At 34.9% G+C, this 15,185-nt stretch overlaps 1 protein-coding gene across 11 annotated transcripts in view; it reads left to right on the top strand.

Moving 5' to 3' along the window:
• LOC127877467 (uncharacterized) overlaps positions 1 to 15,185 on the top strand; it is a 192,362-nt gene that overhangs the window by 152,975 nt on the left and 24,202 nt on the right. For 2 of the 11 annotated variants that reach the window (XM_052423383.1, XM_052423379.1), the window contains exon 1: positions 12,458 to 12,568. The exons of the other annotated variants lie outside the window; for them this stretch is intronic. In XM_052423383.1, the coding sequence (XP_052279343.1) occupies positions 12,557 to 12,568 (12 nt within the window). In that variant the 5' untranslated portion in view covers positions 12,458 to 12,556. Of the gene's footprint in view, positions 1 to 12,457; positions 12,569 to 15,185 lie in introns of those variants that run through there. 11 annotated transcript variants of the gene reach the window in all.

The following is a 15,185-nucleotide window of genomic DNA, read 5'->3' as shown; positions in this document are numbered from 1 at the left end:
TTCCGGATGATAACTCAATAATGCTTACGCCTAGGATCATGAAACTTCATAGGAACATTGATCATGACCGGCAGATGACCCCTATTGATTTTCAGGTCACTAGGTAAAAGGTCCCGGTCACAGTTACAAAAAACGTATTCACACAATGGCTGCCACTACAACTGACAGCCCATATGGGGGGCATGTATGTTTTACAAACAGCCCTTGTTTTGTTTGTCATAATAAGTGTAATGTTATTACTAGTATCACTAGTCATTGATAAATTGATAAATCTATTTTCCTTTAAACGTGTTTGATTGAATGATTAAATGTGCCTTGTTAATTAATTATTAATGTTCTTTTTTCCCTATAACATTTTCAAGTCTTATTTATAGAAGAACGCATTTCACGTGCAATTTCAAACTAGGTTAGCATATCTTACTGCACTGAGTAGGTTCCATGTCACACATGATATATGAGATGTATGTGTGTTTATATGTTTATGAGTTTATTATAGGCTTTTCCTCTTTTTTATATATTTATAATAATTTTTTAACATTTAGCTCATCTTTATGCTCACATATAAAAATCTCAAATTCAGTATGGCGTTTCTGGAAAAGGGGGGTAACCTTGATTGTAAAGAAGGAACTTTTCGTTTTCACTGGTGACCCCCATTTTTTTTTTTTTTTCATTCAAGCATACATTGTCGATGATATCTATGTTCGAAGATTGTAATTTCCTTTTGCCATTTTTTTGACAATTTATTCAAAAAAGACTAGAGATTGCAATTTTTCTCGTTTTCGAAGGATAATGACATCACTTGTTTGTTAATTTTTGTCTTTATTCCTTTTGAAGTTTTCTCACATGTTATAAACTATCATATTTGTATATATTATGCATTTATCTATTAATACATACTAAAAAGTGTTCTCTGTTCAATATTTGGATGAATGAGAGTGAATTTTGTAAATAAATGGCTCAGAAAAAATGGAGAAAAATTTGGGGGGTTCAAAACTGAAAATGTCAGAAAAAAATATATTGTTCTTAAATGATCAATGCAGAATACAACAATACTAAGAAAGAAGAGAAAATCAACATGTCCCATTAGAGTGCTAATACCTTAAGACATTACATTTGGTATTTATAAACATATTTTAAGACAGTGTTTTTTTTGCGTTAACGAGACATTCAAGAAATAAGAAAATGAAAAAAACAACAACAAATATTCATGATCATTCTCGGAAATATACGAAGTTACCGGATATGATATTTCACTGCGCAGATCGAGCGCGCAAATCGAGCGCGAAAAGTTATACGTTCGACAACGTACACAATCTGTACACCGTTCTTTAGCAGTGAAAAGGCCCTGCCTCACTCTGATGCCGGTGGAGCCCCGGTGCGTGATCCGGGCTCTACCGGGATGAACCGGGTCTCCTTCGGGGACGACCGGGAAAAACCGGGGCTCCACCGGGAAAGTATTAAAATGTGTAATACCTCCGGGATGAACCGGGAGTCACCGGGAAGAACCAGCAACGACCGGCGCGGCACCGGAAACAACCGGGACGGCACCGGAAACAACCGAAACGGCACCGTATCTTCAGCGGGGCACATACAGACCCCGGAAGAGGTACGGCAACGCCCCGGTGCATGCCGTTAGAGTCCCGGTATAGCTACGGTACATAAGAAAACCGGCGCTCTGCCGGAAGCCACCGGCATTCACCGGGTCTCCGCCAGGGCATTACCGGCGATGATCGGGGTGACACCGGGGCGTTGCCGTAGCTCTGCCGGGGTCTGATGCCGGTGTAGACACGGTGAGTGCCGGCGTCGTTACGGTATACCGGGGCTCTGCCGGGACGCTGCCGGCTTTCACCGAGGTTCAACCGGGGCACTACCGGCGACAACCGGGAATATGCCGGGACGCTGCCGGCTTTCACCGGGGCACTACCGGCGACAACTGGGGCTCTGCCTAGGCTTGACCGGGATCAGCCTTAGCCATTCCGGGTTGACCGGGACTCTGTCGGGCTGTTGACCGGCTTCAACCGGGGTGGAACCGGGAAATAGTGTGACTGCGTTAAAAAATTTCTACGAATCATCCCGGTCCTCGCCGGTCGACCGGCGATAGTAAACCGGGATGGACCGGGGCTCTACCGGCAAAAGTGAGACTTGGGCTTAAGTGGTTTTTCTTTTGTATACACATTACAAGGGAAGTATGAGTGTTTTCCTGATCTGTTAATTATGTAATAGAAAACTATTTTAGGCTATTGAAAGGTATTTTTTTGACGCCAACAATAACAGTTTTTTGCGGCCACGTTGTTGTTGTATATCTTCAACGCCTATGTAGACGAACCTCAACCAGATCTATAAAGTTGAACAAAAGGTTATCGTTCCCACAACCAGTATCGTGTTGTCCTCCACCGTCTATGTCGCTGTAGTATATACACAACTATTGTCTTTCCTTGCAGTCTCTGAGCTTCTGCACTAAACCGCTAGGGTCAATCCGTATAAATTTGGACAAAACATCCTAAATGCATTTTACGTCATACTTAACCTAGCCCCAGGCCTTTAACGCCTACAGCGCTTTGATTAGAAAAAATGGAGAGCCTGCCTTACAATTTGCATGTAGTTCAGTGAAATGATGCTGATTAAGAAAATAATACATTATATTATATTTGGAAAGGTGCCCATTACGGGTGCCCTGCCTGAATATGGCCAAATTTGTTGAAATTTTACACCATTTTTGCTAATCTTAAATTTGAATGATTAATTTGAGCAGATTGTCATCGAATATTTATGTTACTGGACCACACCAATGTAAACACCAACAATCAGATCCTCTATCCCGTGAATGCCTGAAATTGTATTCTAATAAACGTAAATGGCATTTATAATGAAAACTTTTTCTTATTAATACAACATAGAGCTATTATTCAATCTATATTGCTTGGTACAATTACAGTGGATTAAACACCAACACCCTACCCCACTGTGTATATTAAATTATTTGCCATTCTTCATTTATCACTATGACAAATGTATGGTGTTCTGGCGTTTGTTTTTCGGTATTAAGTTAAACCCTTGTGTGTATATGGATGTTGCAGATACACCAGGGTATGCTCTGGTCATTTGTGGATGAAATTGGTCGAACTCCATGAACAGGAACAAGGTGCCAACAAAATACCTTGTGCACAAGATCCTTTCTACCAAGAAAGTTAAGACATGTAAATCTCTAATAAAGGTGATACATTGCTGTTTCAGCCTTTCAACGCGTTTTAAATAATGTATGCATCTCATGCTTTTCACAGTATTTGAAGATTATAAAATGTATAATGTATGCAATCAAAATTAATTATAGACCACGCTTTTTTACTAAAACTTTGCAAATGCAAGAAAACAACAGTTAAATGTATGTTATATGAAGACACTCAGATCATAGATATTTATACATGTATGTAGCAATATCATTAAATAACATTTCACAACATCAAACCCTTATTTCCAGTGTATCCCTTAGGCTTAATATACACTTGGTTATTTGAATTTTAGTATGAAGTACCTCCTGTGTATTTAAACTGTATTGTTATCTGCATTTAGTCAGTATATTTGTTTCTCTATGTATGTATATTAAATGTACAGAAACATGCATTTATATCTTACTATTACATTTGTTTAGGTGTTTGAAGGTGCTGATCAGTCCTGATGATTATTCAAGTTCACAGAGATAGTCATTCCTGGGATCAGATTGAATCATTTCATCGGTAATGATATCAATATTTATTGTCTCCTTAAATGTCAGGCTATGTATTCTTAAGGGTTTGGCATTTTTTGTGTTTATTAAAGATAAATATAAGTATAACTAAACATTAACATGCTTATGACACCAGTGTCGGCGATGGCAGCTCTGGAAGTGTCGGTGTACAGGCAACTCCTGAAATCATGAAATCTCCACAAATACCGAAAGACCAGAAATAACCATCAAAGGCATTAATGCATCAGACGATAAAATCATGTTTTATACTGGCTTGCCAACTTTCGTTATTTTTAATTCTTTGTTTTTGACATTGATTGAATTTGGTGCCGACAAGTTATGTACTGAAAAACTGAACCCTGTTAAGATTGAGACAGGGTGTAAAAGAAAGTTAAGACCTGTTGATTAGTTTCAATGACATAGTAAACAAATTATGTGATGCAACAAAATGAAAATAACTCTTCATTACAAGTACTGTATTGATAAAAAAAATGTAATTTTGAATGAGTTGTATCTTTTCTTTGTTGTTTTTTTTTGTTTCTTGAGTGTCCAGTCACATGTTACATTAAAATATAGACGCCTGTTAATTTTATTGTGCAGACATGATTTAAACCATAGTGCTGAATAAAAAATGTAATCATAAAAAGCAATTACTTCTTTTGTTACAATGTTTACAATACAATTAAAAGCTCAGATAGAATTGAAATAAATAAAACTTCCCCCAAATTTGCAATATAAATGTAAAATGTAACAAATTCTTCAATGAAAAAGACAATACAATAGCGATTCTCAATTTAAGGTTACACTGTATATATGAATAACAACATTTAAGAAGACATTCATTGTAAATATTAATAAAAAAAATAATCCAAGCAATTTAATTTCACATGATTAAATCATTAACAGTAAAATGCCTTAATATTAACCGACTGGAAATGAAATCAGAATCTTAAAGCAAGCAGACGAATAAGGCACCTGCTAAATAAATCAACTCTTTGTTTTGGGGCAATCTTTCATCTAAAAGGAGTGCTGTATTCGAAGAAGAACCCGGTCAATTAATTGTGTCAATGGACATTGAAAATAAACAACAAAACACTGAACTATGATCAATCACAACACTCTCACACAGTATTGTAAAGAAAATATTTAAACCAAAAACCAGTTAAAAAACATCACAATTTAATCTAAAAATCAATAAATTTACTCTAAACTGGTATGAAATTGCTGTTAAAACAAATGTATCCAGAAACGGATTGTCAGGCGTGGTCTCAAGTCGTTGCGCCCTAAAACCTGTTCGCCCTAGGTAACCTTGAGTCGTTTCGCCCTGGGTCGTTTCGACCTTACAAGTGGGTTGTTTCGCCCTTATTTTATTTTGAATTACAAGTAAAGCCGATTAATTAACGTACCAATCATCTTTAATTGAATAATCAATTAAATTACGTTGTATATAACACCTTTCACACCTTTTACACACGGATATATTACCCGTGAAATGTACCGACCACACGTGTGAAAGAGACATTACTTGTGATTTTGTTCGTTTTGTATGAATCGATGACTTGTTTACCCTAAACTATATAGAATATTAGACACATCGTTGTGTATATCATAGTTTATATCATAGTCATTTAATCATAGTGTAATTAACCGACGAAACAAAACGCACCACCAACAAATACACTTTACAAACATGCATCTAACTTAACTGTACTCAAAGTAATATCATCCGTGGTTTAAGACGTCTCATAGTATACCTATATCTGTGTTTGCCTTTGACATTCTTGGCATCGGGTATCATCTATATACAGCTTATTTAATACAGTCGTCGTTTTTGTTTTATTTCAATTGTCTTTGTTTTGTATTTAAAAATATCAGAGCACGTTGCATATTCATCGCTGCTGAAGTAGCGTTATTGTCCCTGATGTATTGTACTGAAAACAAGTATGGATTTCTAATCAACCCGTCTGGTATGGTGTAGACTGCTATTGACAATACCTTTTATAATAGTGTTATGAAAAAATTTCAATGAATGTGTAGAAAAAACAACATGCTATTTAATTATTTAAAAGTTCAAATGGATTCAGAAGACCTTAAACGAATCATCTAAAAGCATTTCTCGTTTTCGAGAAACTATATGAAAATACAAACAAACTGAAATTGTAGAAAATATGTGTGTTAAAGCTGAACGTTCCATTAGACTGCACAGTACAACTATGTGATTTTATTGGTACGGATTGAACTAATGTGTGAATTTTTTGAAGCAACATTAAAATGACCTTTTCATTTTAACGTTCTTAAACTGTTATAAATGTCATAGCTTCTTTAAATATCTTTAACTCTAACTGTCATGTTTTTTACACAATGTATTTATGAACTATAATATCCGGTTCTAACCGCATAAAGCACATTTTTAATGAGGATGAAACAACATGCTCAAACAATGGCTTACTTCTGCACATCATGTTTATTTATTCAGTCGTTTCAAAATCAACTTTGATGACGTTTTAATCTATTGGATATCATTCAGACTTTATGACCAAACACATGTTGAATTATATTATATATTTGTATTTATTTATTTATGTTGGACTCAAAGACCCATATGTGTTCATTGGTGTTTGAATTATCCATCTATCTTATTTTAGCTACGCTGTTCAATAATTTCACCATAGAACAGTTCCATATTGTTCAGTAGGAGGTTTACCACTTGATCATGTCAGGCATGCGATGTGTCTATTCAAATAAACTTGTTCTCATTGGTTCTAATGTGTTTGTTAATTTGAAAAAAACATGCCCTGAAAAATAATTAATCGAATCTTTCAAACAAGAAATATGAAACAAATCATCAATACATTTAAATTAAAATTACGCAACATAATTAAAACGGATAATAAATTGAGATGCGTATTATATAAAAGCAAGTATTTGTCTAGTACAATTGCTCGTCACACAGAAAGGCATTCGTAAGATGAAAACTGTACGTGTATGATTAAGTGCTTAATATTGTTATCAATAGAACACACACAATCCCATTCTTTCTTGTCGGTTAATGTAATAAAAGTGACAAGAAGATATGGAGACTCAGGACACCTTTACAAACAACATGTATATATGTAATCGATATGTCATGTACTTAAAGAAATGTGACTAGTTTAACTATCACCATGTTGTAAGTAAATTTGAGATACTGTTGAAAACTGCAAAGAATCCAAACGAGCAAACATACAGATAAACAATACCGATTTGTTCTTGTGTATCTTATATTTCTGAAGTTGGACTATTTTACAGTTATTTACTAAGTTATGTTCATGAATTATACCGGTATTCTTTTCGAGTCAGTGAAAAATTGAAGCCTTTCATTCTGCCTGTAAGTGGTCTCCATTAAGAATTCATTGATTATAGGTTTAGTTGCCTGCGTTCATCTTATAATGACAATAAATAACTATCGCTGCTTCAGTTTCTAGACGACTTGTCCTGCCCACTGCAGTTTTCCTAGCTCATGATAACACATAATTACATAAAGTCCTTTGAGATATTACAGCATGACGTGGCGGTAATTGTGCTGCATCCCTTACCAGACATTTTTAAAAGAAGTAAGGTAATGAAAAACCGAATTACTGGAATGTAAATTGCTTTGTCTTACGCAATTTTCTAACCTAAGCTTCACTAAACTCAAACATGTCCATTTAGTTTGTCAAGCAAAATATTATTGAAATGAGAGCAATTAATGTAAACTATGGTTATTTACCAGTCTTAACTAATTGACAGGAGGTAAGATCGTGTGGTTTTAAAGAATATATTTGTAAGATTGTAAGACTGTGTAAGTCTATATGTTACACAGGGGTTGGATCGTACGCAAGTAACTGGCGTGACGTAAGTGAGACAAATAGTAACTGTTGTTAAAAATGGCGGTTAACGGATGATTTCTGATTTTTTTCGTCGGAATTTTCGAAATGTTTTACAATTCTTATTCGATATTATTCTTACGCACAGGATGATCTACGGATATCAATTCAACCTCGGTATAAATCCTGTTGATTCAAATAAATATTTAAAAAGTTATTGAAGACTAAATACGCAAGTGCCTCGTTGTTTACAATTACCACGGTTCATTGTATGTTCTTTGTATGCCTATATAAGTTTTTTTTTCAGCAGTTTTCATGGTTTGTTATTTTAATGAGTGTTTTTTATTTATTGCAGAGTCATGTGCCCTTTATTTTACGGTTATTTTGGATACTTAATATGATTATTTACACAGTGTCGTGTATGCCTCGATATTCGATCCAAATATACGTGCCCTTTAAAAATGGCTATTGTTTTATACATAGGTGTGCATTTGTACTTTGTTACGCAAACTAGTCGTTAAGTATTCTGCGTATCAAAAGGAAACTTTAAAATATGTTTGTATACTGTGCAGAAATGTCCAACACGCTTTTGGCGTATGTCGCGACATGTTTTACATATGTGTATAGGCTTGAATGTAGGCATAATCTGAATACGTCAATAAACGTGCGTAATTGTTGTCACAAACTAGTCTCTAAGTTTGAATCGCATCAGCAAGAAACCAGACATTTTTTTTATTTCCATGTATCTTATGTAGAAGTGCAGTCACTATCTGCGTAAATTAGCGATATTGTATACAGAAATATGTGCCCTGGTAGTAAGCCAACTTATGAAGATTATCTTTACATCATTTAGCATGTGTTCCTTTTAGCGCTAACTAATCAGTTTACTGCGTGTTTCTCAGCTTTATGAGATTCAAAATTAAACTAGATATACGAGTTATGGATTTTTAAATGTAAAGGTAGTTTCTTCTAAACCAGAATCAAGTATTGGCGGTAAGATACATACACACATGCATTAAGCCCGGTTTTCAAGGAGTTCCGGCTTAGTTATAAAAGTCGCGTTCTGAGAAAACTGGGCATAATGCATGTGCGTAAAATGTCGTCCCAGATTAGTCTGTGCAGTCCGCACAGGCTAATCAGGGACGACACTTTCCGCCTTAATTGGATTTTTTTGCTGAGAAGAGACTTCATTTCAACGAAAAATGTCATAAAAGCGGAAAGTGTCATGCCAGATTAGCCTGTGCTGACTGCGCACGACACTTTACGCACATTCATTTTTAAAACTCCCTTTTCACAAACACTGCCCATATAATTTGGCCAGATAAATATTTGACCACGCTTTACATGATTTATGAAGAGCTTTTACCAGCTTTAACACAAATTTGTGTGAAATTCGATTTAAGTTTCTATTGGTAATGTATATGAAAATCGGCAAAAGTTGCTATGGGCTGAGAAGGTGTTTACAAATCTATGCGCATATGCATTAGGCGCAGTTTCCTATACACCGGTTCAAATATTAGATCGGGCTAGATAACTCTGGCTTTGTATTCACCTAACTACTTACTGCTTTTACATTCCTTAAAATGATTAACGACGGGTTTAAACCAGCTATAAAACAATCGTGTGACGTTGGGGGGGGGGGGTATTTTTTATACTTACTGTCGAAGAACATGTGCACTCAGTGTCGCGAACATGTCTCTCTGTTGTTGTTTGTTTTCGTTACCACATACAAATTTACAGATTTGTTGTTCATTTGTAGTTAAAATACCAGACGTTAGATATGTTTATGCCTTTATGTCGCGATATTTGTTGCAGATTTGTGTGCCCTTGAATGAAGTCAAATTTTGATACTCTGATACTTTGAAATGTGACGAAATTTAGTCTTTTAATTTTCTGCTTGTCAACCTGACACTTTATTGATTTCATTTTATAGTTATTTATACTAAAAAGAACATGAAAGAAAATCGTGTGTGTGTATGTCGCGATATTTTGTGCAGATTTTACCGCCCTGCAACTGAGGCAAATTGTTGATAATTTACTTCACTTTACACGTGTGTACTTTTCTCTCAGTTTTCTGCGTATCAGCGCGGTACTTTACATATATGATGATTATACTGGATAGATGTTAAAAGACGGTTTAAGCGTGTATGCCTCGATATATTTGGCAGAGTTATGTTCAAAATTGAGTGTATACGTGTAATTGTTTCGTAAACCTATCATTCAGTTATCTTCATATCAACATGAAACTTGCTAGTGATGTTTCATTTTACTAAGCAAAAGTGAAATGTGTTTTTTTCGTATGTCCCAATATTCTTTGCATACGTATCACTTCGCAATTTTCACAAATTTTGGATACGTTATTTCGCAAACTAGTCTCTCAGATTTCTGCATATCAACATGGGCACTTAATATATGTTCTTTTTTTAAATACGTTATTTTTGTGTTGTCGATATTCTTTGTAGAGTTCGGTGCCCTTGCACAGGACAAATGATACAATATGCGGGATGCTTTTTTTGTCTTTATAAGTGTTTAATGTGAAAAGTAAACAACAAAAAATGTTGAGATACTTTTTACTAATGCTTGAGTTTTGCACCCGCTTAAAACGAGTCGCTGAGGCCGTTAGCTGTTATTTTCATTTACTGCTCCACTTAAAGTTGTTAGATAAACACAACACCAATGATTTATTTTACATGTACATATATTCTTTGATTTTATCTTAGGGAAACCTCATATATAATTAAAAATATATTGAACTATTCTATTACAATAATGTCATCGTGGAGCTGCGTCTGCTTGATTAGAGTTTATTTCAACATACATTAGACAATAAGCCCATGATCGAGTAAACACATATTACAACACAGCATATTTACAGATGGTCGATGAAGTACATCATTTTTAACACAGCCAAGATCAAAATATTTTTTAATGGAATAATACAGCCAGTTTGTATACTCTTAACGTATTTTGCATGTTTATGTTAAGTAGATTCATAAATGACAGTACAAACATTTAACACGCCGGGTATGCGGATACTTTGATAACATATGGCACTTCGATACCAGATAACAACAAAAGCCACGTGCGAGAGTTGAGTTTTTCAGCTTTTTTGTATTTATGTTCTGTTCATTTGGTTTTCAGACACGCAACATTGTTTGGTCGATTAATGGTATAGTACTTCGTAATGCGGAGCAAGAAAGTCGTGTACAAAAACAGTGGATTATAAAAAAAGAGATAACATTTCATCGATAATCGTCATGAATTCGATGATCAGTACTTATTTCAACAAAATAAAAATACTTGGAAATAAATCAAGAACGTGCCAACTAATCGAAATATAAGATCAATATGTCCATTAATGTTACAACATGTTAAATTTTAGTTGAATAACGTATTTGAGGAAATTCAAATGTTTTAAGAGTCGGATGCCAAATGTTCATGGAAACTTCTTTTACCGATCATCTCAAAGACAATGGCACTTCGATTCCAGATAACTCGACACTTTTAACCAGATATAACACACTCGATTTAGTGAATCAGAAATGCAGAATTCGCTGTGGAATACTGCTATAGTAAGCAGGCAAAAAATAAACATGTATGTACTGACGTAAATTAAAAACGAATTACTGAAATATGTTCTTATCCCTTTGGAATATGATAATAACAGGGAAAGGGAAGTGTAAAGGGAAGTGCTTCCTATAAGTAGAGCTCAATATAAAGGGAGTTTTCCAATCTCTTTTAAATTTTGTGGCTACGCATAAGTATCGTCTTCATGATGCAATTCTAATGAGCACCAATGACAAAGGATTGTATGAGGTGTATTGGCCGCTTTAAGACCCCTTGCTCCCCTTATCTAGAGTCCTGCTATAAGTTCAATTGAACACAGTCGTGTTGATCCACATGATCCGTTGTATTTTCAAATCTCTTAATCTCAATTTATCATTTATAAACAAATTTATTATTAAGACAATTTTTTTCGATCGTCATTTGAAATATATTACTTCAGAAATAAGCATTCGTATCTTATTTAAAATTTGCACTTGTATTATTAATTATATAAATTAATAGTAATAAGATTTTTGAAAACGAACAACGCCATTGGTTATATTTAACATGTGTATGTAATTACGTTATGCATAGATTCCCGATGTGTCGGGCTTGACAATGCAAATTTATTCGTACTTCAAAATGTTTGGTAAGAATAGATATAATATACATAAATGCATTTCAGGTAGAAGATAAAACTCGGTTATCAGAGTGCCCAATTTGTTGAAAGCCTCTGTTATCCGAAGTGCCCTATATCGGGAATCAAAGTATCCGCAATTTCATGAATACCACCTATTAAAACATGCTCTATCTTCGTTTATATTTCATTGAATACTATCAAAATTTCCGTATTTGAAGAACAGTGATTACTCTACATGCTGGAATATCAACCAATTTCTTGCAATATTTATAAGTAGTTTTATTTTGTTGAAATGTTTACTGTTCATCTAGTTTATGCTGTATTCCGACCGAATTTTCTATTTTTTGGGGAAAAATCTATCATTCTTCCGGGATGTTTTTCTTTGCAATAGGAAGCATACACCATTCATAAACTCGACCATGCGCCTTGTCTAAAAAAAACTAATCTTTATGAAAAAAACTTTTTAAAAAAACGGATGAACTTACCTCTCGCGCGTGGCTTTGTTGTTATCTGGTATCGAAGTGCCATCTGTTATCAAAGTATACGTATACAAAGCGTGTCTAAGAGCGCTTTTTCATAAAAAAAACTTGTTTAATAGTTCATATTTAATGAAGCATGGAATGTAACGCTGTCCGACCGCTGTATTAACGTGTAGATAACATGTTTCCCAATATGCGGCTATTTTTAGAACGTGTATAATTATGGAATTCCCACTTTCTGTTTGAAAAATCCAAGACTATTGTCTGGTGATATTCTTTTGGGAACAAACAATAGGATATATAATAAGAATTCGTGCATAACATGGATTTGAAGGTATGCTTTTGTTTTTGTTTCACTTGTGAACATTAACATAATCGGCTTTCATATAGCTTAAGTGTTAGCTATTTACAGCTAAGAGGTTATCCTACATTATATTGTTAATCGTCTGTATAACGAGTTAATGACATATCACTTCCTAAAATGGTCAGAAGTGGGTTGGGTAATGTTAAAGAATAATTCCTTATAAAAGCATTTTATATTAAGTTTGGAGCAATATGCATAATTAAAATAGCATACACTTCAGTGATATATGAACAAGTTGTAATGAAACCTTTCAAAAAGAGTAAATAATCACATATTTTCACCTTAAAAACCACTTTCTTCCTGGGCGACCAAAGTCCTCATTTTCTTATTTTCTTCATAAATCCACTGTTACCAGCTGGAACATACACCACTGTAGAGCAAAGTGTTAGAGCAGAGGCGTATCCAGAAAATTTTCAGAGGGGGGGGGGGGCTCAACAGGGGAGGGTGCAGGAGGGGTGTCCCCTTTCTGTCATCGATTTTTTTTTTAAATGGCACATTGAAATGATGCGATTTCCTGCTATCTAATCAGCATTTTGCATGATAAAAGTGCATGTGAAACAAATAAGAACTTGAGTTCACACATCTAGTGTGACAGACACACGAACAGACACAGGGGTAAATCAAATGTCTCTCAAACCACTAAAGTGGTGGGAGAAATTATCTGTATCCATAACTTTTTTAACGGAGTTAGATGGGTGGACCTCCTATTTAACCTTGTTGGATATCCTACTAGGTCAACTAAGGTACAACATTAAAATGTTTATGTCCATGTCCCTATGAATGGAAAGCAGGCACACAGCGGACAACCTGTCCTGACCCATTGATCATCTTAGTTTTGTCTTAACAAGTCCTTGGGCACTGATACTCCTTTCACACTCGCATGATGTGACAGGGAACACACATGATATGGACAAAACAGTGTAAATGGTGGGGTACAGCTTGGAATCACAATGTGCAACAGAGCCCTGAAGGGAAGTAGGTGGGTTGGGTACACCTTTCCACCTAGCCTGCCATATAAAGTGCAACTCGCCAGGCAGGGACTGAGGGGAAGGGAGATCATCATTGAACCATTCAAGGTCACTAGCACTGACAGGAGAGGAGCACGTTTGTTCAGGTATAAACTTTAATCCCATGGCTGCCTTAGTCTGCAAATCACTGAATCGGGTGTCCATTTCATTCACAAAAGTGTCAACAAAGGGAATCGTTAGGTTTCTTGTGTAGTTTAATTCGGGTGTTGCTGCCTCGATGTTGTCACGCTTTAAGAAAATGATTTAGTTTCATGTAGCAAAGTAATTCTTCATTTTTGAGTCTTTTTTAATTTTAAAAACTATGGATTAACATCAAAGCAGTTAGCCCGATTTGTAAAAAAAAAACAAATTAAAACAAAAAAAAAATAATTGCCATTTATTAAGGGTGCAGTTGAATTTCACTGGCAATAACTTGTTACTCAAAAGGATTATCACTCTAAAGAGCTAATACCAATTAAATTCATCAAAGAAATTACCGAAATAATAATAATGATTGTTCATTGCGTTCGTCTAAACTCTTTAATTGCTACAAATTGAAAGATTGTTTTTCACAAGTTTCATGCGGCAGCCTTTTGTAAACATTTATCTTTAGCTAAATGTATGGATGAATTTCATTAGTTGAATGTATCTTCGTCAGCCAATCAAATAGCGCAGTTTATTACTTACACTCAATGAAGCGTGCACTTTAGCTGACGAAGGTTAGATCGTCTGTACACATGCCTGGGGGCTAATCACACAAATCTACAGCTGTTTATGGCTTAATTAGGGACATATGACAGGAAATACACGAGTGGATTGAAACTGTAAGGGGCCCATTTTTATTAAAAATCGTGTCTAGCCAGCCAGCTGGGAGGGGGAGGATTTAGCCCCCTAGCCCCCACATAAATACGCCTCCTAAGAGTATTTTTAAATATAACACACTAGAAACACTGAAAAAAACATCCTTTTTTGTAAGAAAAAAATGTAAAAAACTGGAGTCAAAAAATAGTACACTTGAACAAGTATGGTGGGCCAGAAATGATAATTTACACACAAGAAAATAAAAGATACAGAAATATTGAAAACATTTTAATAAAATCTCTTTAATTTTATAGCGTATAATAATTATATATGAATACTGATATATGAATATGTTTGTTAAAGTGATGTTTTACACATTTTCAAAAGTTTTCAATAAAATTTATATTTATCATTTCTGGTCAACCATACTTTTTTCTTTCTATTTTTGGACTCCAGTTTTTTTACATTTTTTCTTACAAAAAAAGATGTTTTATATCTAGGTTTAAATAATCGGCATTTATCTCCCTTGCTAGCTCAGGAAGTGCGTCGATATGGTCACCATCATTCATTTCCGCATTGTCAAATACTTTTCGGAAATAATTATACCAATCATCACCAGAAATCAAATCACTCGAATCGTTTCTACTTATATTAGCCTTTTTTAATTGATCCCAGAATTTCGTTGGTTTGGCGCTATTGTTACATAACTGTTCACGTGTCGATCGCTGTAACTCTGATTTTTTTGTGTTACACGTTTGCTTAAACTTATTTCTGTTTAA

Source organism: Dreissena polymorpha, chromosome 4 (genome assembly GCF_020536995.1).
Source record: "Dreissena polymorpha isolate Duluth1 chromosome 4, UMN_Dpol_1.0, whole genome shotgun sequence".
Taxonomy (NCBI): domain Eukaryota; kingdom Metazoa; phylum Mollusca; class Bivalvia; order Myida; family Dreissenidae; genus Dreissena; species Dreissena polymorpha.
The sequence above is the reverse complement of the archived record's forward strand: the minus strand, read 5'-3'. Positions and strand labels throughout refer to the sequence as shown.